This window comes from Theropithecus gelada, chromosome 4 (assembly GCF_003255815.1).
Source record: "Theropithecus gelada isolate Dixy chromosome 4, Tgel_1.0, whole genome shotgun sequence".
NCBI lineage: Eukaryota > Metazoa > Chordata > Mammalia > Primates > Cercopithecidae > Theropithecus > Theropithecus gelada.
The window spans coordinates 150,449,514-150,475,949 of NC_037671.1; the positions used below are offsets into that span (position 1 = coordinate 150,449,514).

General features: G+C 39.8%; 1 protein-coding gene across 6 annotated transcripts in view; it reads left to right on the forward strand.

Moving 5' to 3' along the window:
• The window catches only part of NCOA7 (nuclear receptor coactivator 7), a 162,208-nt gene extending 137,656 nt beyond the window's left edge, over nucleotides 1–24,552 (forward strand). For 3 of the 6 annotated variants that reach the window (XM_025383253.1, XM_025383251.1, XM_025383256.1), the window contains 6 exons: nucleotides 2,700–2,847; nucleotides 14,519–14,644; nucleotides 16,225–16,377; nucleotides 21,097–21,192; nucleotides 21,613–21,686; nucleotides 22,079–24,549. In XM_025383253.1, coding sequence (XP_025239038.1) covers nucleotides 2,700–2,847; nucleotides 14,519–14,644; nucleotides 16,225–16,377; nucleotides 21,097–21,192; nucleotides 21,613–21,686; nucleotides 22,079–22,214 — 733 coding nt within the window. In that variant the 3' untranslated portion in view covers nucleotides 22,215–24,549. Of the gene's footprint in view, nucleotides 1–2,699; nucleotides 2,848–12,814; nucleotides 13,019–14,518; nucleotides 14,645–16,224; nucleotides 16,378–21,096; nucleotides 21,193–21,612; nucleotides 21,687–22,078 lie in introns of those variants that run through there. The other 3 variants (XM_025383252.1, XM_025383255.1, XM_025383257.1) reach the window with 2 other exon arrangements.
• The last annotated feature ends 1,884 nt before the right edge of the window (nucleotides 24,553–26,436 follow it).

Consider the following 26,436-nt stretch of genomic DNA (forward strand, 5'->3'; position numbering starts at 1 on the left):
AGTGTTTATATGGAACATGTTCTGCTACTTGGGATAATGGGAATAGGAGCCTAGGAGAGCTAGCAGCAAGGAGTCAGCAAGTCTAGACACATTCCAAAGGACATGATGCAAGCCCTGCCTCAGTTTCCCTCTCAACACTCAGCTTTTTCCCAACAAATAATAAGACAAAAAATATATATATATTCATATTTATATCTACATAAATAATACTACAAATATAAGAAGTGAATAAAGTGGTCACCTACGGGGCTTGGGGTAGACAGGGATGTAAGAAGGAAACTTATATATGCCTTTTAAAATATAATTTTGATGTTTGAATCATATAAATGTACTACCTAGTCCAAATATTAAGATAATATAAAGAAATATATACAATATAAAATGTCTTTCTCCCACCCCATTCCATTCCCTATAAGTAACCATTTTGATCTGTTTCTTTTATAACCTTTCAGAGTAGTTTATTGTATAACATTAGTCAAGGTTCTCCAGAGAAACAGAACTAAAATATATGTATTATACATAGAGATCTATTTTAAAGAATTGGCTCATGCGATTGTTAAGGGCTGGCAGGTCTGAAATGTTCAGGGCAGGCTGTCAGGCTGGAGACTGGGGAAAGAGTGGGTGTTGCAGTATCAAGTCTGAAGAAAGTCTGAAGGTAGAATCCTTCTTCTTTAAGAGACCTCTGTCATTTCGTCATTTTCTCTTAAGGCCTTCGCCTGATTGGATGAGGCCCCACATTATGGAGGGTAATCTGCTCTTCTCAGAGTCTACTCATATAAATGTTAATCACATCTTCAAATACATTAATAGCAACACCAAGGCTGCTGTTTGACCAAAAGCTGCGTACCATGGATGGCCACACCGAGTCGAAACATAACCATCATACCCATGTACAATCATAGTATCTATCAATATCTATATTTACTTTTGTAATCGAAATGGTAACATGTCATATACACTGATACACACCTTGTTTTAGGTGACAACAGTCCATGTTTTGAAGGAGAACTCTATAAAGAAATACACCTTTAAAGTATAAGAAAATTGGTAAGTCTGTACTGTGGGGGAAAAGACATGATTAATATAAAAAGGGAAACAACAGCTCGGAAACACATTTGATAGTTGTTAATATTCACCTTACATTAAAGACTCCCACCAACTAAAAAAAAAGAAAAACATTGATACCACATATCACAGAAAGCCAGTTCACGAAAGAAAAGCTACAGTCAGGAAGGAAATTTTGAAAAATGTTCAAGCGCTTAACACTCAAAGGAATGCAGATGGATTCTGGTAAAACTTTATATAAACTAAAAGGATAAGCAAGGTTGTTATGAAACTTAAGACACAAACTGCAATGCTGATGTCACAGCAAACTAGTCAGCCTTTCAAGAGCCATTTGGCAGGATGAATTACAAGCGATAAAATCATGCCCCTTGGCCCAGTAATCCCTTTTCTGGGAACTAATCTTGAGGAAATAATTCAAACCATAGTGAAAGGCATACACTGTATGGATATTTACTGTAACATCATTCATACAATTAAAGAAATACAAACAAACTAAATATCCTGACATCATAGGAATACAGGCTAATTATGGTTTATTAACTTCATGAAATGTAGCTGTTAAACATGACTACAAGGACTAGCAACGTGGTAAAAGTATATCATATAATGTTAAATACAACAATTATGGCTTGGCTCTGACTGCCACGAAAAGAAAGCTGTATAAATGATGTACACATGTGGACAAGAACAGATAGGAATGCAGAAACCTTAAAAATGGTTTGATCTGTTAGGATATCAGAATTGTCAGTGGTATTTCTGTTTTTGTTTTAGTCCTATTATTATTACAATTTTATGTAATTATGGATTTTAAAAATCATAAGTTAACATTATCCCAAACAGTAGCCTCAAATTCAAATTATCATTTAGTGATTAGAAGATACTTTAAGAATCATTTGATTATATTCATCGCCCTTTCTCCTGTTGTAGTGGTTATAGTATGAACCTTGGAGGATATTTCCGGAGCTGCAGTTTTCACGGCTCTCATTCTTTTCCTAGGAACTGGGCATATTTCTATTGATTAAGCCTGGAGAGATACTTTGGAACCTTCATTCAGTAAATATGTATAAGAGAGCAGAGAAGTTGGAAGCAAAGAACATTCCCATATCAATAAAATTAGATTTCTTTCTAATATTAAAGTAGTAGCCAGTATTATTCCTGACATTTTCTAGTTGTCAAAGATGTTTTATTACAATTACAATGCAATAGTACTTTGATCTACATAAAGACCCCTTGTAGTATTGTTTATCTTTGTTCCTAGCTAAAGCTTCAGATGTACATTTTTTTCCTCAATGAATACAAGTATCCAATAAATGAAGACTCAATGAGGAAAAAATATTTGGTATAAATATTTCATTGTGTTTTTCAGTATTACGTTCCATGTCTTGATCTTCCCGTCAAATTGAAAGACAGTTTTAACAGTTTCGCAGTGCCTGTGGACTTTTACTTTATTTGTTGGCTCTTAATTTTGAGTATGTAAGGCCACTCGTAGAGATAACTTTGAAAGTGGGAAATTTTCCAATTAGTAAAATGGATTTGCCAAGCAGGGAAAAGATGGTTTATGTACTGCAGTCCACACTAGCACCTGCCAAGAAAGTAGACTTGGTGTTAATGTCTGTCACAAATGTGTTTTTCAGGGTGGATCATTTGTACACATTCTTTGTTCAGTGGTCTCCTGATGTGTATGGGAAAGATGCCAAAGAGCAAGGCTTTGTGGTGGTGGAGAAGGAAGAACTGAACATGATCGACAACTTCTTCAGTGAGCCAACAACTAAGAGCTGGGAGGTGAGCACTTGGGCAGGGTTAGACCATCATAGTTCCTAAGGTACAGTAAGCAGTCTTGCATTCAGATTCCAAGTAACAGGCTAGTAAGAAACTAGAGTCCCCGTGCACCTGTGAAATCACAGAGGAAAATAACTTTATTCCTCCGTTTGAAAAAAGCACCACCACCATGCACACAGGCACACAGTTCATTCTGACCACACTAGACGGATCCACTTATATTCTCGCTCATGTCTCGATGCCTTAGTTCAGAGCTCAGCACATGGTTTTTTTTGTAAAGGGCAAGATAATGAATATATTTGGCTTTGTAGGCCGTAGAATTCCTGTTGCAAGTACTCATAGCTGCCATTATAGAACAGAAGCAACCATAGTATGTAAATGAATGAGCATGACTGTGTTTCATTTCACATAGTTATTATGTGTCACAAAATATTGCTATTAATTTTTATTGAATCACTTAAAAAATATAAAATCTTTGTTAGCTCAAGTACCATACAAAAACAGGTGGTGGACTGGCCTTGGCTGACAAGCTGATATCGTTTGACTCCGCGTCCCCATGCAAATCACATCGTAATTGTAATCTGCACGTGTCAAGGGAGGCACCTTGTGGGAGGTGATTGGATCATGGGGGTGGTTTCCCCATGCTGTTCTCATGCTAGTGAGGGAGTTCTCACAAGATCTGATGGTTTTCAAAGTGGTAGTTTCCCCTGCGCTTGCTCATTCTCCTGCCACCTTGTGAAGAAGGTGCTTACCTCTCCTTTGCCTTCTGCCATGATTGGAAGTTTCCCAAGGCCTCTCCAGCCGTGCGGAACTGTGAGCCAATTAAACCTCTTTTGTTCATAAATTACCCAGTTTCAGGTAGCATCTTTATAGCAGTATGAAAACGGACTAATACACAAGCTATAGTTTGCCAGACCCCAGTTCCCTTCATCCAGTCAAGCAAGCGTGTATCAAGTACTTCTTTAGGGGAGGGCCCTGGAAATATGATGATGGATAACATAAGCTCTCAGTACTTAACAAGCTTGCAGAACTGGGAAGTTGGGAGATGAGACTAGGAAAAATAGGTCGACCCCTCCTTCCTGTTCTGCTGCTCTCTTGAACCCCACTTAGCGTTTCTTCTTTTTTTTTTTTTTCTTTTTTTTATTATTTTTATTATTTTTTTTTTTTTTTTTTTTTTAATTTATTTATTATTATTATACTGTAAGTTGTAGGGTACATGTGCATAACGTGCAGGTTTGTTACATATGTATACTTGTGCCTTGTTGGTGTGCTGCACCCATCAACTCGTCATTTACATCAGGTATAACTCCCAATGCAATCCCTCCCCCCGCCCCCCTCCCCATGATAGGCCCCGGTGTGTGATGTTCCCCTTCCCGAGTCCAAGTGATCTCATTGTTCAGTTCCCACCTATGAGTGAGAACATGCGGTGTTTGGTTTTCTGTTCTTGTGATAGTTTGCTAAGAATGATGGATTCCAGCTGCATCCATGTCCCTACAAAGGACACAAACTCATCCTTTTTTATGGCTGCATAGTATTCCATGGTGTATATATGCCACATTTTCTTAATCCAATCTGTCACTGATGGACATTTGGGTTGATTCCAAGTCTTTGCTATTGTGAATAGTGCTGCAATAAACATACGTGTGCATGTGTCTTTATAGCAGCATAATTTATAATCCTTTGGGTATATACCCAGTAATGGGATGGCTGGGTCATATGGTACATCTAGTTCTAGATCCTTGAGGAATCGCCATACTGTTTTCCATAATGGTTGAACTAGTTTACAATCCCACCAACAGTGTAAAAGTGTTCCTATTTCTCCACATCCTCTCCAGCACCTGTTGTTTCCTGACTTTTGAATGATCACCATTCTAACTGGTGTGAGATGGTATCTCATTGTGGTTTTGATTTGCATTTCTCTGATGGCCAGTGATGATGAGCATTTTTTCATGTGTTTGTTGGCTGTATGAATGTCTTCTTTTGAGAAATGTCTATTCATATCCTTTGCCCACTTTTTGATGGGGTTGTTTGTTTTTTTCTTGTAAATTTGTTGGAGTTCTTTGTAGGTTCTGGATATTAGCCCTTTGTCAGATGAGTAGATTGCAAAAATTTTCTCCCATTCTGTAGGTTGCCTGTTCACTCTGATGGTAGTTTCTTTTGCTGTGCAGAAGCTCTTTAGTTTAATGAGATCCCATTTGTCAATTTTGGCTTTTGCTGCCGTTGCTTTTGGTGTTTTAGACATGAAGTCTTTGCCCATGCCTATGTCCTGAATGGTACTACCTAGATTTTCCTCTAGGATTTTTATGGTATTAGGTCTAACATTTAAGTCTCTAATCCATCTTGAATTAATTTTCGTATAAGGATTAAGGAAAGGATCCAGTTTCAGCTTTCTACTTATGGCTAGCCAATTTTCCCAGCACCATTTATTAAATAGGGAATCCTTTCCCCATTTCTTGTTTCTCTCAGGTTTGTCAAAGATCAGATGGCTGTAGATGTGTGGTATTATTTCTGAGGACTCTGTTCTGTTCCATTGGTCTATATCTCTGTTTTGGTACCAGTACCATGCTGTTTTGGTTACTGTAGCCTTGTAGTATAGTTTGAAGTCAGGTAGCGTGATGCCTCCAGCTTTGTTCTTTTGACTTAGGATTGTCTTGGAGATGCGGGCTCTTTTTTGGTTCCATATGAACTTTAAAGCAGTTTTTTCCAATTCTGTGAAGAAACTCATTGGTAGCTTGATGGGGATGGCATTGAATCTATAAATTACCTTGGGCAGTATGGCCATTTTCACGATATTGATTCTTCCTATCCATGAGCATGGTATGTTCTTCCATTTGTTTGTGTCCTCTTTTATTTCACTGAGCAGTGGTTTGTAGTTCTCCTTGAAGAGGTCCTTTACATCCCTTGTAAGTTGGATTCCTAGGTATTTTATTCTCTTTGAAGCAATTGTGAATGGAAGTTCATTCATGATTTGGCTCTCTGTTTGTCTGTTACTAGTGTGTAAGAATGCTTGTGATTTTTGCACATTAATTTTGTATCCTGAGACTTTGCTGAAGTTGCTTATCAGCTTAAGGAGATTTTGGGCTGAGACAATGGGGTTTTCTAAATATACAATCATGTCATCTGCAAACAGGGACAATTTGACTTCTTCTTTTCCTAACTGAATACCCTTGATTTCTTTCTCTTGCCTGATTGCCCTAGCCAGAACTTCCAACACTATGTTGAATAGGAGTGGTGAGAGAGGGCATCCCTGTCTTGTGCCAGTTTTCAAAGGGAATTTTTCCAGTTTTTGCCCATTCAGTATGATATTGGCTGTGGGTTTGTCATAAATAGCTCTTATTATTTTGAGGTACGTTCCATCAATACCGAATTTATTGAGCGTTTTTAGCATGAAGGGCTGTTGAATTTTGTCAAAAGCCTTTTCTGCATCTATTGAAATAATCATGTGGTTCTTGTCTTTGGTTCTGTTTATATGCTGGATTATGTTTATTGATTTGCGAATGTTGAACCAGCCTTGCATCCCAGGGATGAAGCCCACTTGATCATGGTGGATAAGCTTTTTGATGTGTTGCTGAATCCGGTTTGCCAGTATTTTATTGAGGATTTTTGCAACGATGTTCATCAGGGATATTGGTCTAAAATTCTCTTTTTTTGTTGTATCTCTGCCAGGCTTTGGTATCAGGATGATGTTGGCCTCATAAAATGAGTTAGGGAGGATTCCCTCTTTTTCTATTGATTGGAATAGTTTCAGAAGGAATGGTACCAACTCCTCCTTGTACCTCTGGTAGAATTCAGCTGTGAATCCATCTGGTCCTGGACTTTTTTTGGTTGGTAGGCTATTAATTGTTGCCTCAATTTCAGAGCCTACTATTGGTCTATTCAGGGATTCAACTTCTTCCTGGTTTAGTCTTGGAAGAGTGTAAGTGTCCAGGAAATTATCCATTTCTTCTAGATTTTCCAGTTTATTTGCGTAGAGGTGTTTATAGTATTCTCTGATGGTAGTTTGTATTTCTGTGGGGTCGGTGGTGATATCCCCTTTTTCATTTTTAATTGCGTCGATTTGATTCTTCTCTCTTTTCTTCTTTATTAGTCTTGCTAGTGGTCTGTCAATTTTGTTGATCTTTTCAAAAAACCAACTCCTGGATTCATTGATTTTTTGGAGGGTTTTTTGTGTCTCTATCTCCTTCAGTTCTGCTCTGATCTTAGTTATTTCTAGCCTTCTGCTAGCTTTCGAATGTGTTTGCTCTTGCTTCTCTAGTTCTTTTAATTGCGATGTTAGAGTGTCAATTTTAGATCTTTCCTGCTTTCTCTTGTGGGCATTTAGTGCTATAAATTTCCCTCTACACACTGCTTTAAATGTGTCCCAGAGATTCTGGTATGTTGTATCTTTGTTCTCATTGGTTTCAAAGAACATCTTTATTTCTGCCTTCATTTCGTTATGTACCCAGTAGTCATTCAGGAGCAGGTTGTTCAGTTTCCATGTAGTTGAGCGGTTTTGATTGAGTTTCTTAGTCCTGAGTTCTAGTTTGATTGCACTGTGGTCTGAGAGACAGTTTGTTATAATTTCTGTTCTTGTACATTTGCTGAGGAGTGCTTTACTTCCAATTACGTGGTCAATTTTGGAATAAGTACGATGTGGTGCTGAGAAGAATGTATATTCTGTTGATTTGGGGTGGAGAGTTCTATAGATGTCTATTAGGTCTGCTTGCTGCAGAGATGAGTTCAATTCCTGGATATCCTTGTTAACTTTCTGTCTCGTTGATCTGTCTAATGTTGACAATGGAGTGTTGAAGTCTCCCATTATTATTGTATGGGAGTCTAAGTCTCTTTGTAAGTCTCTAAGGACTTGCTTTATGAATCTGGGTGCTCCTGTATTGGGTGCATATATATTTAGGATAGTTAGGTCTTCCTGTTGAATTGATCCCTTTACCATTATGTAATGGCCTTCTTTGTCTCTTTTGATCTTTGATGGTTTAAAGTCTGTTTTATCAGAGACTAGTATTGCAACCCCCGCTTTTTTTTGTTCTCCATTTGCTTGGTAAATCTTCCTCCATCCCTTTATTTTGAGCCTATGTATGTCTCTGCGTGTGAGATGGGTCTCCTGAATACAGCAGACTGATGGGTCTTGACTCTTTATCCAGTTTGCCAGTCTGTGTCTCTTAATTGGAGCATTTAGTCCATTTACATTTAAGGTTAAGATTGTTATGTGTGAACTTGATCCTGCCATTATGATATTAACTGGTTATTTTGCTCATTAGTTGATGCAGTTTCTTCCTAGCCTCGATGGTCTTTACATTTTGGCATGTTTTTGAGATGGCTGGTACCGGTTGTTCCTTTCCATGTTGAGTGCTTCCTTCAGGGTCTCTTGTAAGGCAGGCCTAGTGGTGACAAAATCTCTAAGCATTTGCTTATCTGTAAAGGATTTTATTTCTCCTTCACTTATGAAACTTAGTTTGGCTGGATATGAAATTCTGGGTTTAAAATTCTTTTCTTTAAGAATGTTGAATATTGGCCCCCACTCTCTTCTGGCTTGTAGAGTTTCTGCCGAGAGATCTGCTGTGAGTCTGATGGGCTTCCCTTTGTGGGTAACCCGACCTTTCTCTCTGGCTGCCCTTAAGATTTTTTCCTTCATTTCAACTTTGGTGAATCTGGCAATTATGTGTCTTGGAGTTGCTCTTCTCGAGGAGTATCTTTGTGGCGTTCTCTGTATTTCCTGGATTTGAATGTTGGCCTGCCCTACTAGGTTGGGGAAGTTCTCCTGGATGATATCCTGAAGAGTGTTTTCCAACTTGGTTCCATTTTCCCCCTCACTTTCAGGCACCCCAATCAGACGTAGATTTGGTCTTTTTACATAATCCCATACTTCTTGCAGGCTTTGTTCATTTCTTTTTCTTCTTTTTTCTTTTGGTTTCTCTTCTCGCTTCATTTCATTCATTTGATCCTCAATTGCTGATACTCTTTCTTCCAGTTGATCGAGTCGGTTACTGAAGCTTGTGCATTTGTCACGTATTTCTCGTGTCATGGTTTTCATCTCTTTCATTTCGTTTATGACCTTCTCTGCATTAATTAGTCTAGCCGTCAATTCTTCCACTTTTTTTTCAAGATTTTTAGTTTCTTTGCGCTGGGTACGTAATTCCTCCTTTAGCTCTGAGAAATTTGATGGACTGAAGCCTTCTTCTCTCATCTCCTCAAAGTCATTCTCCGTCCAGCTTTGATCCGTTGCTGGCGATGAGCTGCGCTCCTTTGCCGGGGGAGATGCGCTCTTGTTTTTTGAATTTCCAGCTTTTCTGCCCTGCTTTTTCCCCATCTTTGTGGTTTTATCTGCCTCTGGTCTTTGATGATGGTGATGTACTGATGGGGTTTTGGTGTAGGTGTCCTTCCTGTTTGATAGTTTTCCTTCTAACAGTCAGGACCCTCAGCTGTAGGTCTGTTGGAGATTGCTTGAGGTCCACTCCAGACCCTGTTTGCCTGGGTAACAGCAGCAGAGGCTGCAGAACATAGAATATTTCTGAACAGCGAGTGTACCTGTCTGATTCTTGCTTTGGAAGCTTCCTCTCAGGGGTGTACTCCACCCTGTGAGGTGTGGGGTGTCAGACTGCCCCTAGTGGGGGATGTCTCCCAGTTAGGCTACTCAGGGGTCAGGGACCCGCTTGAGCAGGGAGTCTGTCCCTTCTCAGATCTCAACCTCCATGTTGGGAGATCCACTGCTCTCTTCAAAGCTGTCAGACAGAGTCGTTTGCGTCTGCAGAGGTGTCTGCTGCTTTGTTATTGTTTTCTGTGCCCTGCCCCCAGAGGTGGAGTCTACAGAGACAGGCAGGTTTCCTTGAGCTGCTGTGAGCTCCACCCAGTTCGAGCTTCCCAGCAGCTTTGTTTACCTACTTAAGCCTCAGCAATGGCGGGCGCCCCTCCCCCAGCCTCGCTGCTGCCTTGCCGGTAGATCACAGACTGCTGTAATAGCAATGAGGGAGGCTCCGTGGGTGTGGGACCCTCCCGGCCAGGTGTGGGATATGATCTCCTGGTGTGCCTGTTTGCTCAAAGCGCAGTATTGGGGTGGGAGTTACCCGATTCTCCAGGTGTTGTGTGTCTCAGTTCCCCTGGCTAGGAAAAGGGATTCCCTTCCCCCTTGCGCTTCTCAGGTGAGGCAATGCCTCGCCCTGCTTCAGCTCTCGCTGGTCGGGCTGCAGCAGCTGACCAGTACCGATCGTCCGGCACTCCCCAGTGAGATGAACCCAGTACCTCAGTTGAAAATGCCGAAATCACCGGTCTTCTGTGTCGCTGGCGCTGGGAGTTGAAGACTGGAGCTGCTCCTATTCGGCCATCTTGCTCCGCCTGCGTTTCTTCTTTCCGAGCTCAGACAGATGGTAAATGAATTCAGACACATCCTTACCAGGACTTCTGAGTTCCTCCACCCCCTCCCATCCATTGCACCCATCTAGCCTGCCTGCAATCCTGGATGAACCCACCCTCACACTTTTCTGCTCCTAGGCAGCCAAGCATTGCTGGGGAGAACCTGTCCACCAAGGACAATGGTGCCATTACAAATACATGGTTCCGAATTCATCTGTGTCCATGTATAAGTGGCCCTGCAATACTACTGTAAACTCTACTCAATCTATAGTTGCTTTTTTGATGTACGATAGATGATATTTTTAATAGTCAATTTTTTTCTAGCACTATTTAATGATTTCTGATGTTTCTTTCATCATGTTGAAAGATCTTACATATGGTCTGTAAGGCTGTCTTAACTTGTCATTTAAATATACAAGCAAGCTTGGATACTCTGTGCTTAAAACCTTCAGTGGCCTCCTTATTGACTCTACTGATTCTTACCCACCTGTTAGAATAACTACCTGGGAATTTTAAAAACCTGAATCCTAGATCCTTATTACTAGAGACATGAATTCAGTAGGTCTGGAGGGAGGAATGTTAGAATCTGTATTTTTCAAAGCTCCCAGATGATTTTGAGGAACTGTCATGTTTTGGAAACACTGACCTGTAGGGTAAGTTCTAAGCTCCTTCATGGCATCAAGGCTCTTCATTTTCTCTGCTCTTGCTCCCTTTTCTGTCTCATCTACCTTCCTCATTGCTGCCTTCCTTGCTGTCTCTTCTCCAGCCAATGTGAACTCAGAATTCATCTCTGCATTCCTGCTGTACCCTGTCCCTGGAACATCTTCTCACACCCTATGCTTGCTCTCAAACTGAAGCACCATCTCCTCTGTAAATAAGCTATCTCAGAACCCCCCAGGTTGCCCCAACCTCCTTTGAGCCTCTGCTGTAGATTTTGGCATCTGTCTCCTATGAACCAAAAGGGATGCCTGAGACAGATCTCAAATCAATTTAGAGGTTTATTTTGCTAAGGTTGAGGATGCATCTGGTTGGGGAGGGAAAAAGAGACACAAGCCACAGTAGGATCTGTGGGCTGCACTTTTTTCAAAGAGGGTTTTGAGGGTTTCAGTATTTAAAGGGGGAAAACTGAGCTGGAGAGGAAGGAGAAAAGAAAAAAAGGAGAGTAGAAAAAATGAGACAAACGGTTACTTTCTTGTGAGGCTTTGATTAGTGTGCACTGAATCCACATGTTGCATGTGCAAAGGGGAGGGTAGAGGAGCCCTCAATTATGTATGCCTTGTGCGCAGTAAATCTGCACTTTACATAAGATACAGTAAACAGAGTCGTGGAAGAAGTCCAGTATGCATTGGTCTGGGGGTGAGCAGTAGGACAATTTCTAGTCTGCTCTTGTTTCCAACTTGTGAAAATAAGCTGTTAATTTACATTGTCCAGGTGAGGGAGACCACCTGGGGAGACAGCTGTTTAGAAACAAAAGGAAAGATGGTTTTTGTTTGTGTGGCTCAGTTTCCAAGCTTAACTTCCCCTTTTGTTGTAGTGAGTTTGTGATCCCAAGATTTTATTTGCCTTTTACAATCACATGGAATGGCATCCATTTATTTAGAATTGTCTCTCTCCTGTCTCCTCACCTGCTGGAGACTGTGAGCAGCTTTATGTGCCTGTGCCTGGCAAAGCACCTGGCACCCACCATCATATAGGAAATACTCAATAAATGTCCGCTGTCTTGGAGTCCCAGGGGCCCAGAGGAGAGCGTTGTCTTGCTGGCATTCTGCCCCAGGTTGTGCTCAGGCTGTTGCATTGAGAGTCAGTTCTGCTGGCCTGGGACTGGTCTCTAAGTGTCTGCCAGAGTCTTGTTTATAACTGACCCCCAGTATGAGCAATACAATACACCCTGATCCCCGCAGCTGTGCCCAAGACTGAAAGGCCACTTTGAATCTGGAAGAATCACAGAAAGATCACTGCAAATTCATCCAGTGCCGATCTATATTTCCTTCTAACCTACTGACATCTGATCTGAAGTGTAGAGGAGGACTCATCATGCTTATTACTCAGTAAGACTAATTCCAAAATGTAAAAACATAAGTATTACTCTGCCAACTGTTTTATAAAACTACATGTAAGATGACATCATCACAGCCTCATGTAAACCAGATGTTCTCCCGTTCTTTTAAGTCCCTCCCACTGAGAAACATGACATAGTATTGAAGTGAAATACCGTTTGTTCTAACTGTAATGAAGCCTACCTCCATTGAAGGCTCCTTTTCATCCTTCCTTTGAGATTCAAGCTGATACCAGGGATCACGCATACCATTTTAAATGGAGCTTTAGCCTTAAAGAAGGTGCTGGAGGGGAAGAAAAAAAAAGGGAAAAAAACTCTGAAAAGGCAGGGCTAGGAAAGCTACGTTCACTGGAGGGACTGTTAGGACGAAAAGTATAAGAAGGAAAAGAAAAAAAAATGAGAACATAACAATGGGGTTTTATCATAGTGTTGAGAAACCACCGTTTCAAAGGTGAAAGTGTCCTTTTACAGTCTCAGCGATGCCTGGCAGGAAGTGTGTTTGCTCTAAATCCTAATTTGGGCGTGTTCCTGTAGAAATGTTGAACCTTCTCCTGAGGGAAACAGAAACTCAATCATGCAGGAAACTAGATACTGAGAAAACAGTTGTAGCTCAGCGTGGCTGCAAGTAACTGGTGTGGAAGCAGAGTGGAGAGAAAACTTGTTCCTCATTAGAGAGAGCCACGCTTCTCACTGCTCACAATGAGAGGCCAAAGATTATCCTTGGACATCCAGATTTTCTACTGTGCCAGACCTGACGAAGAGCCTTTTGTGAAGGTATGTTGGAGTGTGTCCCGAGGACTAATAAGGTGCTGGTGAATTCTCAGTGATCTGCCTCCGAGTTTGCTTTGAAAGTCGTTCGAATTAGAAAGGATTGTGCTGTCATTTCACCAGCAGGTATTTTATTCGTTGTGGAGAGGGTTATGGTGTGGCTGCCTCTTCTTGTTGCAGCCAGAAATCCATATTTGATTTTTTTTCATTCCACAGCCTCATTTTATACGTGTGATAAATACAAAGTTTGCCAAAAACAGAGTGTTTTATTTCATTCATTTACATGCTTGGTTTGTGATTCTTGATAGTGTTTTCACTACGGAAACACTCCCCCAGAAGATGGTAAAATTAGTAAGCTTAATTTTCTTACTTGTAAATCTGGCTCAGATGCCAGCGGGTACTTTGTATCTGTCATTGTGCATATTGGAAATTGAGTAATACACTACTGCCTGACAACTTGCACTGGATTTAACTTAAATGTTTTTCTCTATAATGCAAAACAATTGATACTAGTAAATTTTGGTGAATTAGTTGTCTAATATAATCCTTCACTTGATCTTACACAAAAGGCCAAGAAGCCTAATATACATCCTTCAATTTAAAAATAATCCAGTGATTTATCCATAATTTAAGAAGGGCCAAAAATGGATTTTAGGGTAAAATGAACTTTGATAATTCATAAGCATAGCTATAGTTAAATAATAAATGTTTTGTACCATATGATGTTTCTGGGTTTAGAAGGGGAGAATATTTTTATCATCTCTGAATGGTACATAAATAATTGTAACCTAGTTGTAATTTAGACTAAAGCTTGACATTTCTTTGTACTCGTGCTCCCGGGAGCTGTTATCATTCAATATTTCTAACGGAAGTGGTTTCTATGTGTACAGCCTAACGAGAAAATATCAGGAACCTGATTAAAAACTAGCCTTATCATTGCAAACTCCCTATGTATAGAAGTCTTACTGAATGATCTCTGATTAGTCCTTCAACAATTCAGATGCTAAATCTCAAGGCTAAAGGAGAATCATTTAGGGCATTTCAAAGGTAGAAAGCTGTACTTCTGGTGTTAAATACTATTCTCAGTGATGAGCAATCAGCAGCTATAGTAAAACTGGAAAACTCGTGACTTTATTTATTTTATTTTTATATAGAGATGGGGTCCTGTCATGTTGCCCAGGCTGGTCTCAAACTCCTGGGCTCAAGCCATCTTCCTCCTGCCTTGGCCTCCCAAAGTGCTGGGCATACAGGCATGAGCCACCATGTTTAGCCTTGTGACTTGTGACTTTAATTTATACATATTAACTGCCTTGACTGTACTGTCTTAAATTGTTCATTTGTTCTGAAACTGAAAAATTAGCCATTTCCCCAAAGTCCTGTTCAGCTGATTTCCTGTTGCTGAAGTGCCACGTTTTCAGGCAGCGGTGTCCCTGGAGTGATTTTTTTAATTAGCAGTTAGAAGAAAAGCCAGTAAGTTATTTCTCTTGGCTTGTTTTCTCATTTCAGATCATCACTGTTGAGGAGGCAAAGCGCAGGAAGAGCACGTGCAGCTACTATGAAGACGAGGATGAGGAGGTGCTGCCTGTCCTACGGCCCCACAGTGCGCTCCTGGAGAATATGCACATCGAGCAGGTGGGCTCGCGCTGGCCACCAAGGGTCGAGCTTCCTAGGCTTTTAGAAATATTTTCCTTGGCCAGGCGCAGTGACTCACGCCTGTCACCCTCGCACTTTGGGAGGCCAAAGCAGACGGATCACTTGAGGTCAGGAGTTTGAGACCAGCCTGGCCAACATGGCAAAACCCCATCTCTACTAAAAATACAAAAATTAGCTGGGTGTGATGGCGCACGCCTCTAATCCCAGCTACTCAAGAGGCTGAGACAGGAGAATCATTTGAGCCCGGGAGGTGGAGGTTGCAGTGAGCCGAGATTGCACCACTGCATTCCAGCCTGCGCAACAGAGTGAGACTCTGTCTCAAAAAAAAAAAAAAAAATTCCCATCCCTGAATGCATTTGCCCTTCTCACTTGGGCTAAAGGATGAGGCTTGTGAGGAAGGAGGAACGCCAGCAGCCCACTAAGGCCAGTGCCCCCTGCTCTGCCTCTGAAAAGTTGCATTTCCTGCTGCCTTCTTGGTAGTACGAGGAGTTGGTCAGACACTAACATCCTTCTCTCAAACATGAAGGAAAAGCCATTTCTAATCTTAAAAAAATAAAAATTGTCAGTGTCCTACCATAGTCCTAATACACTTTTAAAAGGATCCAAATTTATCCTCGCAATTATTGCAGAGTTCCAATAGCTTTGATGTATCGGGCTCAATAAAAGTAAAATAGCAAATACACTGTTTGCTTTATGAAAAATACCTACCTGTGGATAATTTTTCCTTTTTCTATAATTTTCTTTGTGTACTTTATAGTTTCTGAATGTTTACTTGAAATGTATGAAATATTATAATGCACTTATGTTTGAACTGTAGTAAGGAATGAATTTTAAAGACCTTAAAGAATCCTTAAGTTCAGCTCCCAAGTTTACCAAGGAACCACGAAAGACCCAAGAAAGCCAAGAAGCTTGACCCAGTAATTATAGAGATGGGGGATTCACACTGACACTGGAACTGATTTTAAGCACTCTGAAGACTCAGCACTTCATGGCCTCCTTTGGTAATATTCTTGAAGAGATATCCATTATTGGTTATTTATGGCCAAGTTTAAATATTGATGCAGGTGAAAGATATTGGTGCAATAAGAACAGATGACACCTGACTTCTAACACTAAACGTCCCTGTTTTTTTGCCCTCACTTCTGTGCAAAGCTGCAGTTGTCAGTAGCAGTTCTGAGCCTCTGAGTGTTTAGAAAGAAAACTTCAGAAAATATGAACTGTTTCGTAAAAGCCAGGTTGAAGTGGAAAAGAACGGCGTGTGTCTAGTTTATACCTCTTTATCCTGCTTATTCTGCATCTTCAAATATATAGTAGGATAGGGACTCCATAGTCATGTCCCTGAATGGGAAAACACCTCCTGGGCAGTATCCTTGCCAAGGTAAACACTGTCAAACAATCATTTTCTTGGTTTAGAATAGCAAATATTTGCCAGAGTAAGGAGGGGCACTATGTAAGTGTATGACACTGAATTTGAACGACAGGCGTTTGTTTTGTGCCACATGTTCATGAGCAAGTTGTGTATGAACCTTCTGTTTACATCTCTTCCTTTGGCTTTGTAGCTGGCCCGACGCCTTCCTGCAAGGGTGCAAGGGTATCCATGGAGACTGGCCTATAGCACGTTAGAGCATGGGACCAGCTTGAAGACGCTCTACCGGAAATCGGCATCACTAGACAGTCCTGTCCTATTGGTCATCAAAGATATGGATAATCAGGTGAGGCCTGTCCCTCTCATAAATAATATTTTTAATGATAATTTTTCAAAATTCCCAACAGTAGAGAGACTAGTACCGTATACTTCCATCACCCACATTCCACAGTTAACAGGATTTTGCCTTCTCTGTCTTTTTTTATCCTTGTTTTTTCTCTGTTGAAATATTTTGAAGTAAATCCCAATCATTATGGCCTTCCACCCTTACATATTTCAGAATCATCTCCAAAATGAAAATGGTTCATACTTCCAAATACAGTCACATTCTAAGGAGCTTTATGATATCCTACAGCCTAAAATCTGGAAAGTTGGGGTAGAGTGAGATCTGGATTTGGAAATAGTTGCAGAAATAAGTTCCAGTGCCATACCAGCTCCTTTCCCGGGTAGCCAAAGTAGTGCCCACAAACCTCGCCTGCGTTTTGGACATGATGGAGAGCCAGTCAAGGCCATAGTGTGCTGTGCCGGAGGGGCCCAACTGTTAAGAAACCACAGAAAATGCACTGTACCATTCTTGATTGTACTTTTGCCTGTGTTACAGTTGGTCTTCCTTGGAGGAACTAGTGAAAACTAGTTATTACCCCTGTGTCCCTACACTGTTATCTCTTCCCGCAAGTCAGCTCAGAATGTGAGTGGAATCTGTCCAGGTTTTTTTCAGTCACTTCCCAGTCAATCTCTTCCATCACGAAAGGAAGGCACCGTTCACATCTGCTCATTGCTCATTTCAGTTTGACTTAAGATTTTAAGATGTGGCATTGACCACATTTTCTGGCATTGAAGCAGATTTTGCTCAACATTTATTCATTCATTCATTTATTCGTCCATTCAGCAAATATCTGATTAGTGCCTGCTAGGTGCTAGGCACTATTAAGCATTGGGGAGCTTACTGTGAAGCACAAAATTTTTATACTGAGACATATCCACATTGTAATGAGCCATATACATGGGATCCTTTTATGGGAAATAGAACTTTGCTGTCAGAATTTGTCTTGGGAAAAATTAGGGAACAAATGGGGGTACCAAAGATACTGTCTTTCTTAACAGTGATCTTTGTGACTTTATTGTAATATTATTGTAGCTTAAGAGTTGTGGGAATTAATTTAGCTGTCATTGTTACTATTGTTATTTCCTGATTGCTGACATTTTGCTTAATAATGATCCAAACTGAAAGGTGGGTAGAGTCAAGATAAACAAATTAAAATAATGATAACATTTGGTTTAAAAGGGACTTAGGAATTTAGTGAGATGTTTGAGAATTGGATGTTATGTTTTGGATGAAGTATGGCTATATTATCTTAGAGCACACATACAGACTCTCACCTAAGTATAGATTATTTGTCCTGTTTATTTACCAAAATATCACACTTGTTGAGGAATGTAATGGTTCACACAGAACAGGTATTGATGAAGCACAGTTTTACCAAGCTTCCTGTGAGGTTTGTAAAGGAGGCCTACAACTGAAGGTTACAGTCTTGTCACTGGGTGGAGTCTTGCTGAGTCATGTACCCTGGAGGCACTTGTGTTATTTGAGGACAACCAGACACTAACTTTGCTTTCTGCACCCCATCTACCCTGAAGGGGAAACTGTGGCTTTGCTGTGTGTGAGAACATGATAGAACAACACCTGCAAATGTGTCTGAAAATGAATTATATGAAATTCTAATATAAAAGTGAAAGAACCATAGCTTGTAGAAATAACAAAAACAACAATCACTTAAAGTCTCTAGAAATTATTCTAAGCAAATGAGGGAATATTTATTCAAGAAAATCGAATTAATCTTAGTTATAACAGTGGGATTCTGTGGCACTTGAGGCACAACCCTCTCCCTTCCCTAACCCCTCGCTGAGACTGACAGTGGTTCCACTCTGGGCATGTGTGGCCAAGAAGATGGGGCACTCTCTTCCCACAGCTGCCAGTCAAGGGTTATGGTGTACCTCTCTCACTGCGGGTCCTCTGCATTTCTTATCTCCCACCCAAGGTCTGTGTTTCTGAGGCTAAAATCCAAGCAAGTGTGGCCTAGAGGTAGGGGGCTTTCTTCTACCCACCCTCCACTCACAGAGCCATGCTCTACCGTAGGCATGGCAGGCTAAGAATACCGGGGTCTCTACTGCTCTTGTTTCAGCTCACAGGGCAGAAGTTTTGCACCAGATGAGGCAAGCCAAGACCAGAGGCTACTGTCGCTGTCTAGTCCCTAGCTTCAGAGCAGTGGGTTAGAGATTTTTTTCCCAGGGGAAGAGGCAGGCCACAGGACATAGAGTTCTAAAGCTCTACCCAAAGGAACTGACTTTGTTTAGACACACATGGAGAAGTTCAGACCAAAGGGCACTCTAGCAAACAATGAGAATTTTGGTGTTAAGAAGAAGGTTGTAGCCATGAAGGCAACAAATTCAACTGTAGACCATCTACTTTACCAGAGAGATCCAAGAAAAGAGACAGCTAAGGAGAGCCTTTCTGGATTCCGGGTAAACTTCATACTCTGACCAAAGAAACTGTCCATGCAAAGGAACCTACATTTAATTGAATCAGACTGCAGAATAATGTATACCACCAGGCATTGTTGAAAATGATAGAACAATCATCAGGCAGTTAATAGAGACTAATTACTAACTTCTAGTGAGGTATAGAAATATTGCTCCTATTTTGCTCTACTACATCTTTTAACTTTTTGTGGTACTAATGTTATGCATGTTACATCTGTATATACTACAAATATAGCAATAGATTGTTATGATTACTATGTTACATAATTTTATGTCTGCTAAGGAAGTTGAGAGAAGAAAGGAGAGCAAATGTACATTTATATGTTTTGTTATATGACTTTCCTTTTATCATTTCTGGGTTACTCGTCATCTATTCCCTTGGATTCCTTTGTTCTGCTATTGCTAAATGTATTACATTTTTATATGGTATAGGCTGAACAGCACTATTATATAAAAGTTGTTTTATATAATTTCTTTTTAAATACAGTAATAGAAAAAAAGATTTTCTCATAATCACAATGCAATAGATCTAACAAAATTAACAGTAATTCCCTAATATCATCCAGCCCTTAGTCTTTAAATGCATTTCCAGAATTGCTAAGAAAATTTTAGCTATAAGGCCAGGTGTGGTGGCTCACACCTGTAATCCCAGCACTTTGAGAGGCCAAGGCAGGTGGATCACCCAAGGCCAAGAGTTCAAGACCAGCCTGACCAACATGGTGAAACCCCGTCTCTACTAAAAATACAAAAATTAGCCAGACTTGGTGGTGTGTGCCTGTAATCCCAGCTACTCAGGAGGCTGAGGCACGGGAATCGCTTGAACCTGAGAAGCGGAGGTTGCAGAGGGGCCGAGATCGCACCATTGCACTCCAGCGTGGGCAACAGAGCAAGACTCCATCTCACAAAAAAAAAATAAAAAAAAAAAAGCAGGGGGGTGGAGAATTTTAGCTAAGACAGAAAATAATTATTTAAAATTCTATGAAGGGTGTGAAAATAAAGATAACTTTCCTTGTTGACTGATCAGAGAGGGACTCATTTTCTTCCACGTATGGCCACTGCCATTTTTGTCATATTTTAATGCCATGCTTTAAAAAATAGATGCCTATTTTGATTGTATTTTAGTTCTTTTTCTGGACGATCACCAGAAGGAGGGCAAAGTATTTTTTATGTTTTGTTACTGTGCTATATTTTCTTTATTCTTAGCAGCTCTAGGGAAAGGTTTGGTAGCAGGAAGTATGAACAATATTGGTTAGAAAGAGTTTCTAGCCTTCTACCTAATACTTAAGGTGTTACAAGTAGCCAGGAACTGAGTGTAAGTGGTGAAAAAGGCAGCAGAGATTGTGATCTAATTGAAATAATTTTTGAAAAATGCTATGACATTTTCCAGATAACCTACATTTAAAGCAATGTTCCTCAAATGGGATTTGAAATAGGAAGAATGTCTGAATCACCTAGGGACATTTTCAAAATACATATGCTCACCCCTGCAAGTGCTGATCAGGATGTGAACAGAAGGATGAGATGCTGAGGCTGTGGGCGGACACATTCTGAAAACAGTGCTCCTCATGTAGCCTGGCTCCCCTTCCAACCCCGACAAGAAAAAGTACAAGAACCATTGATTTAAACACATCTAAGTTACCTTTCAAGGCCATGATATTACGGAGTTATTTGTTTCGTAAACATCACTTTGAGCTAAACTATAGTAGATCGGTCACTTTTAAGCATATAATTTTAATTGAATAAGCATATTAATAACTCATTGTTACAAATCAAAAGAAAGGAAAGTTCATTTTCTCTGGGGAAATGCCCAGCATGACTCCACTTATAAAATACAGAAGAGATGTGACTATGTTTTCCCAAGCATTCATTTCTGTGCACAAGATGTATCTTGTTGCTTAATGTTTCTATTATGTTACGCATATTCAATAACAGAAATTTGTCTCCATAGTGAACTTTGGAAATCTTTTAAAATTGGAACAAATTGTTAGCCTTTGGCAAACAAGTTGTCTGAGCTTTGTCAGATGAATTTTGCATGCATCAAGAATGCTGGCTACTTGGGTTCCAGTTAGGGCTGGCGATATTTGTTTATTCTTTGATTGGTGGTCTTTTTAAGTTTGAGTGCCAGTTTAGTAATAGTCTTTGCTGAAATAGATCTCAGAACATGATGTATCGAAAATATTCCAGAAAGCCTTGCTTTGGGGATTTAGGTTTGAATGTAGGTAACATTTCTGTTTTCTTTTGACAGATTTTTGGAGCATATGCAACTCATCCTTTCAAGTTCAGTGACCACTATTATGGCACAGGCGAAACTTTTCTATACACATTCAGCCCACATTTCAAGGTACCTAGATAGGAGAAATATCCCACTCCCATATGTCACAGTGTCCGCAGTTGGGGAAGGGGGTAGGCATTGGGGCAGTTAGCTGTCCTGTAACTTCTCCTGAACTGACTCCAAGCTGGGTCAGCCCTTTATAACTGTAGCTCACAAACTGCTTGGGGTCCTGGCCTTCTGGGCTGCTCAGGCTGGGATCCAGAGAGTCACAGGTCAGAGACACCACGTGTCTGAAAGGTCTTCCTTCGTTCATGTTCATAACCCCTTGGGAGGTCTCATCCTGGTGTGGGCCAGGTCTGGCAGTCAGGAACTTCCTCAGTCAATGGGGTGAGGTGGTTCCCTTTTACACATAGATACCATTTCATATTTCCTCATTGCTAATTCTCCAGATTAAAATGTCTGTTTTCTTTTTTGTGTTTCTTCCCCAAGGTCTTTAAGTGGAGTGGAGAAAATTCATATTTTATCAATGGAGACATAAGTTCTTTAGAACTTGGTGGTGGAGGGTAAGGTTTTTGTTGTTTTTGTTTTCTTATTGTTTTTTTACCACCTGACCTGAGTGGGTCTGTTTTGACCCACGTAGTTAAAACTTCGGTGTCAGGTTATTTTAGCTAGTCCATGTGCTTAGAGGAATTAGGACAGTGGCCTAACACATGACACAAAGAATCAAAGATAGAATATTTATGTGTCTAAATGAGGGACTGTTACCACTTGTCTTTTAGAAAGACTAGTCATTTAAATGAAATAAAGGAAATGTATCCTGGTTTTATAAGCAGTTAGGAATTTTGCCTGTCAACAGTATAAAGGAAAGAAGATGGGGGCAAGAGAGAACAGTGTGCCATGTGCCATGTAAGATAGAAGTATTTTCACCTTTTTTTTTTTTTTTTAACCTTTTCAGGGGACGATTTGGTTTATGGCTAGATGCTGATTTATACCATGGACGAAGCAACTCTTGCAGCACTTTCAATAATGATATTCTTTCCAAAAAGGAAGACTTCATAGTTCAAGATCTGGAGGTGTGGGCTTTTGAGTGAAATTCAGACTGCCTTAAAATATAACATTTAAAAGACTGGGTTCGACCAGCCCTCCTAAAGCTGGCTGGAAAAAGAAGCCCCAGCCCAGGCTGCCTCATCCCACCCCAATGCTTCCTTTTTGCCATCATCTCAGAGCATGATCACATTGCAGAAAGATTCTGGAAGGTCCACGTGGAGGGCAGACATTGAAGAAAGAAACTTAAAATCCAGGTTGTTGAAAAGACTTTGTACTTCCACTTCCTTCAAATCCATATGGTGAGGAATCAGAGTGTTTATGGATATATGAGTTGAATGCAATTTTTATTTTTGGTAACTGTGAAAAAAAAGATACTGTGGATATATACATGCCTTGTGTATTTATCAGCATAATTTTCATTACCAAAATGTACAGCTATTATTTGCCATGGAAAAGGTTAGTCTCATTTAGAAAAATTGTAAGTGCACAGCACTTAAAGGGAATATATGAAGTTTTTTTTTTTAAAAAAAAACTTTTATTTATTATTTGTAGTGTATTGTCTGAAATGTGTCAGCAGGTTTTTTTTCTTTTAATGTGTCAAATCTTGAAATATTAAATGTATACATTTTGTGCTATGTTTTGGGAACAAATCTGTTTGATTTATATAGTTTTATATTGAATTTTTTTTTGCCCTGATTGTTTAGGGTGATAGGTCTTAAGCAGCATATATCTATGTATCTGTATGTGGATATATAAAGATATATGTGTGTGTGTATGTATATGTACATATACATATATATGAGTGTATAATTCTAAATTTCTAAAAACTCATTATGAATGTTCATCAATTTGACTATTATAGGCCAGCTTTCCATTTAGTCAATAAAAGGGTACATTTTTAGTTACTTACCTTGAACATATTCGTGTGAAAAAGAATACATCATTTCTCACAGTCTTAAGTTGATATTTATAGAAATGAATACCTTTGTGAACCTAGACTTAGAACAAATCCTGCTTTTGAAAAAAAAAATGTTTTGCTTCTTATAAAATCATGTGTGTTAATAACAAAAACTTTATTTTCGGAATGTTCTTTGTATAACTTTTCCAAGCTTTTACATTAATGAGCAGGCCTCTGTCTTAAAAGAGACTCAGTATATTAATTTCTGCATTTTTAAAATCAAATGAAAAACATCAAATTGGACCAATTGTCTTGGTTTGTAGATTCATTTATTTGAGGAAAAAAATACAAAGAAATGCATTCATATCAAAATTGGAATAGAAAGGAAACCCTATTTTTAAGATATCAACTTATTTTCACATCATAAAACATCTATTACATAAGATAAAGGGCCGGGCACGGTGGCTTTTGCCTGTAATCTCAGCACTGTGGGAGGCCGAGGCAGGTGGATCACTCAAGGTCACAAGTTTGAGACCAGTCTGGCCAACATGGTGAAACCCCGTCTCTACTAAGAGTACAAAAATTAGCCGGATGTGTGACGGGTGCCTGTAATCCCAGCTACTTGGGAGGCTGAGGCAGGAGAATTGCTTGAACCCGGGAGGTGGAGGTTGTAGTGAGCCAAGATCGTGCCACTGCACTCTATCCTGGGTGACAGCAAGACTCTGTCTCAAAAATCATAACAATAATAATAATAATGACCTAACCAATATTATTGATTACCAGACTTTTATGAAAGCCAAAGACTGCTTGCTAGTAGGAAAAAAATTCTAATAATAGCCAAAGCTGAAAAATGGTCTGTCATAAATTATTTCCCCAGTAATTTTTGAAAGGAAAAAATTTATAACGAGTACTATTTGCATATCTGCATTTAAAAAAACAATTCTTAGAATATTTCCTTTACATTATTCTCCTATTTTAGACAATTTGTAAAAGAGAACAAATTGTCCAGTGGCCTCCTGTCAGATCAACAATTATTATACTCCTTACATTCCATGCAAATGTAAATGAATGCTAGAAAATTTTAAATCTGTAGCCTGGGCGTACGTTTCACTCAAGCTCTCCTACTGAGACTCTTGACTAACAGCATACTGGCAGTTTCACCTTAGCCTGCTCGCTAAATAATGTGTTGGTGTGAGATATCAGGAATGTCTCATGATATCACGTTTACCATTTACACCATCTGCAACCATATGCTATTAATAAATAAAATGGAAAAAAACAAAATGGTCATTTTGCATATACTTCACTCTGACCTAGTTTAGTCCATGATACTATAATGGTGAGAGCATATCCACATGCTGTGTTCTCTGTGTAAAACAGTATTGTCCATTCAAAAATGTGTGACCCTTCATTTATGGATATTGACTATATGTAATGCAGTGCTATCCCAATATTTTCAATAAAGGAATTTATGCATTCAATGATTTTCTTTCCCAAAGATTCATTCATCAGGTATTTACTGGGTACCAGAGTGTTTACTTTTGTGAGAGGATGGTGAAATATCCAAGACTAAACAAGGTCCAGAGCTCATGTTTTCACTGCTGCCCTGGAAACTCCGTCTTCATTCCCTGTAGCCACCCTCCTAATTGTCTCATCAGTTCATGGAAACTGCTCTCATTATATTTACCAGAGACAACTCTTGGCTGTATCTAACAGTCTCTTTTCTAATCTTTCTAGCTGTGCTATGAATGACGACCTCCTCCTCTTAACATGTGTCTTAACCTACTTCATAATTTCCATGAGAGACACCTTAATCTCTGATAAATTTTCTTTGGCATCCTGACACCTAGGCCCTAGATGTCAGGCTAGATGAAGACCCCAAGCAGTCTTCATTGCTTCATAATTCCTCAGTTCATAAGTCCATATCAAAGGACTTGGGCGGGAGGGGGCAACCAAATGTTTCTTCAGACTGTTGAAAATGATTAGATGCATCCCTGTGCTACAAGCCACCAGAGACATCCTGCACTATTATAAGTAAGTCTTCCCTTAATTTCATTTCCCTCTCCTTGATGCCTTTTAAAGTTTTAGAGACACATTGGTATGGTTTGGCTCTATGTCCCCACCAACATGTCATTGGAATTATAATCCTCACATGTTGAGGGAGGGACCTGGTAGGATGTGATTAGAACATAGGGGTGGTTTCCCCCATGCTGTTCTCATGATAGTGAGGGAGTTTTCATGTGATCTGACTGTTTAAAAGTGTTGGGCAGTTCCACCCTCACTCTCTCTCCTGCTGCCATGTAAGATGTGCCTTGCTTCCCCTTTGCCTTCTGCCATGATTGTAAGTTTCCTGACGCCTACCCAGCCATGTGAAACTGTGAGTCCATTAAACTCTTTTCTTTATAAATAACCCAGTCTCAGGTAGTTCTTTATAGTAGTGTGAAATGGACTAATACACACACGAAACAGCATTAATAAAAGAATTACTCTCCTTTTGAGGAAGGCATTGAGAATCTCTTAAGCCAGAAAGGGGTGTTATGTTTCATGCTTTTCTTAGGATGCCTAACCTATTTTTACCAATTTAATTCGATACAGAAAGGTAAGGAGGTCAGAAACTGAGGGAAATTCCAGAAAACTCAAGAAAAGTGAAGCCACACTCATTTCTTGTGCATGTATCAAAAGTACCTTTGACCACTTCCTTCTGCCCAGTGAGGTCACATACTCTTAATCAGAGGAAGCCCCGACTTCAAAGCATCACATTCTGTGTCACCTCCTGGCTTATGACCATTATCCATAGTAAGCCCCTAACAGAAGGTGTCTTTACTGAAAAAATAAGCTTCACTCTTCACACCAAACTCTTAAGATCTTATTCCCTTTCTATTTCAAATCTCTAGTGGTTCAGAATGAAAATTAGATATGAGCTATCTGGTATGGTCAATCAACCCAACAAGATATTGTCTCTTGACAGAGTATCTTTGAGGACTTTTTGTTTCTCTCTTGGATCAGCACCGTTCAATAGAACATTCTACAATGATAGAAATGTTTCACGAATTTTCACTGTCCTTAATGATAGCCACTAGCTACCTTATTAATGTTGAACAATTGAAATGTGCCTTGGGTGACTGAGGAGTTGAACTTTTTATTTAATTTTAGTTTATTTAAATAGCCACATGTGACTGGTGGCTACCACATTGAACAGCACACCTCTAGATCAAGATGTTATTGCCAAATTATATTTTCATTGGCAATTAAGTCAGACTATGACTCCTTCACCAGAAGAGAACCTTTAGTTCCCGGCACTTTGTCTATGCCATTACAGATCTTCACACAGATTGGTACCATCTAAGGTTATCTAGTATGTCTCTCAC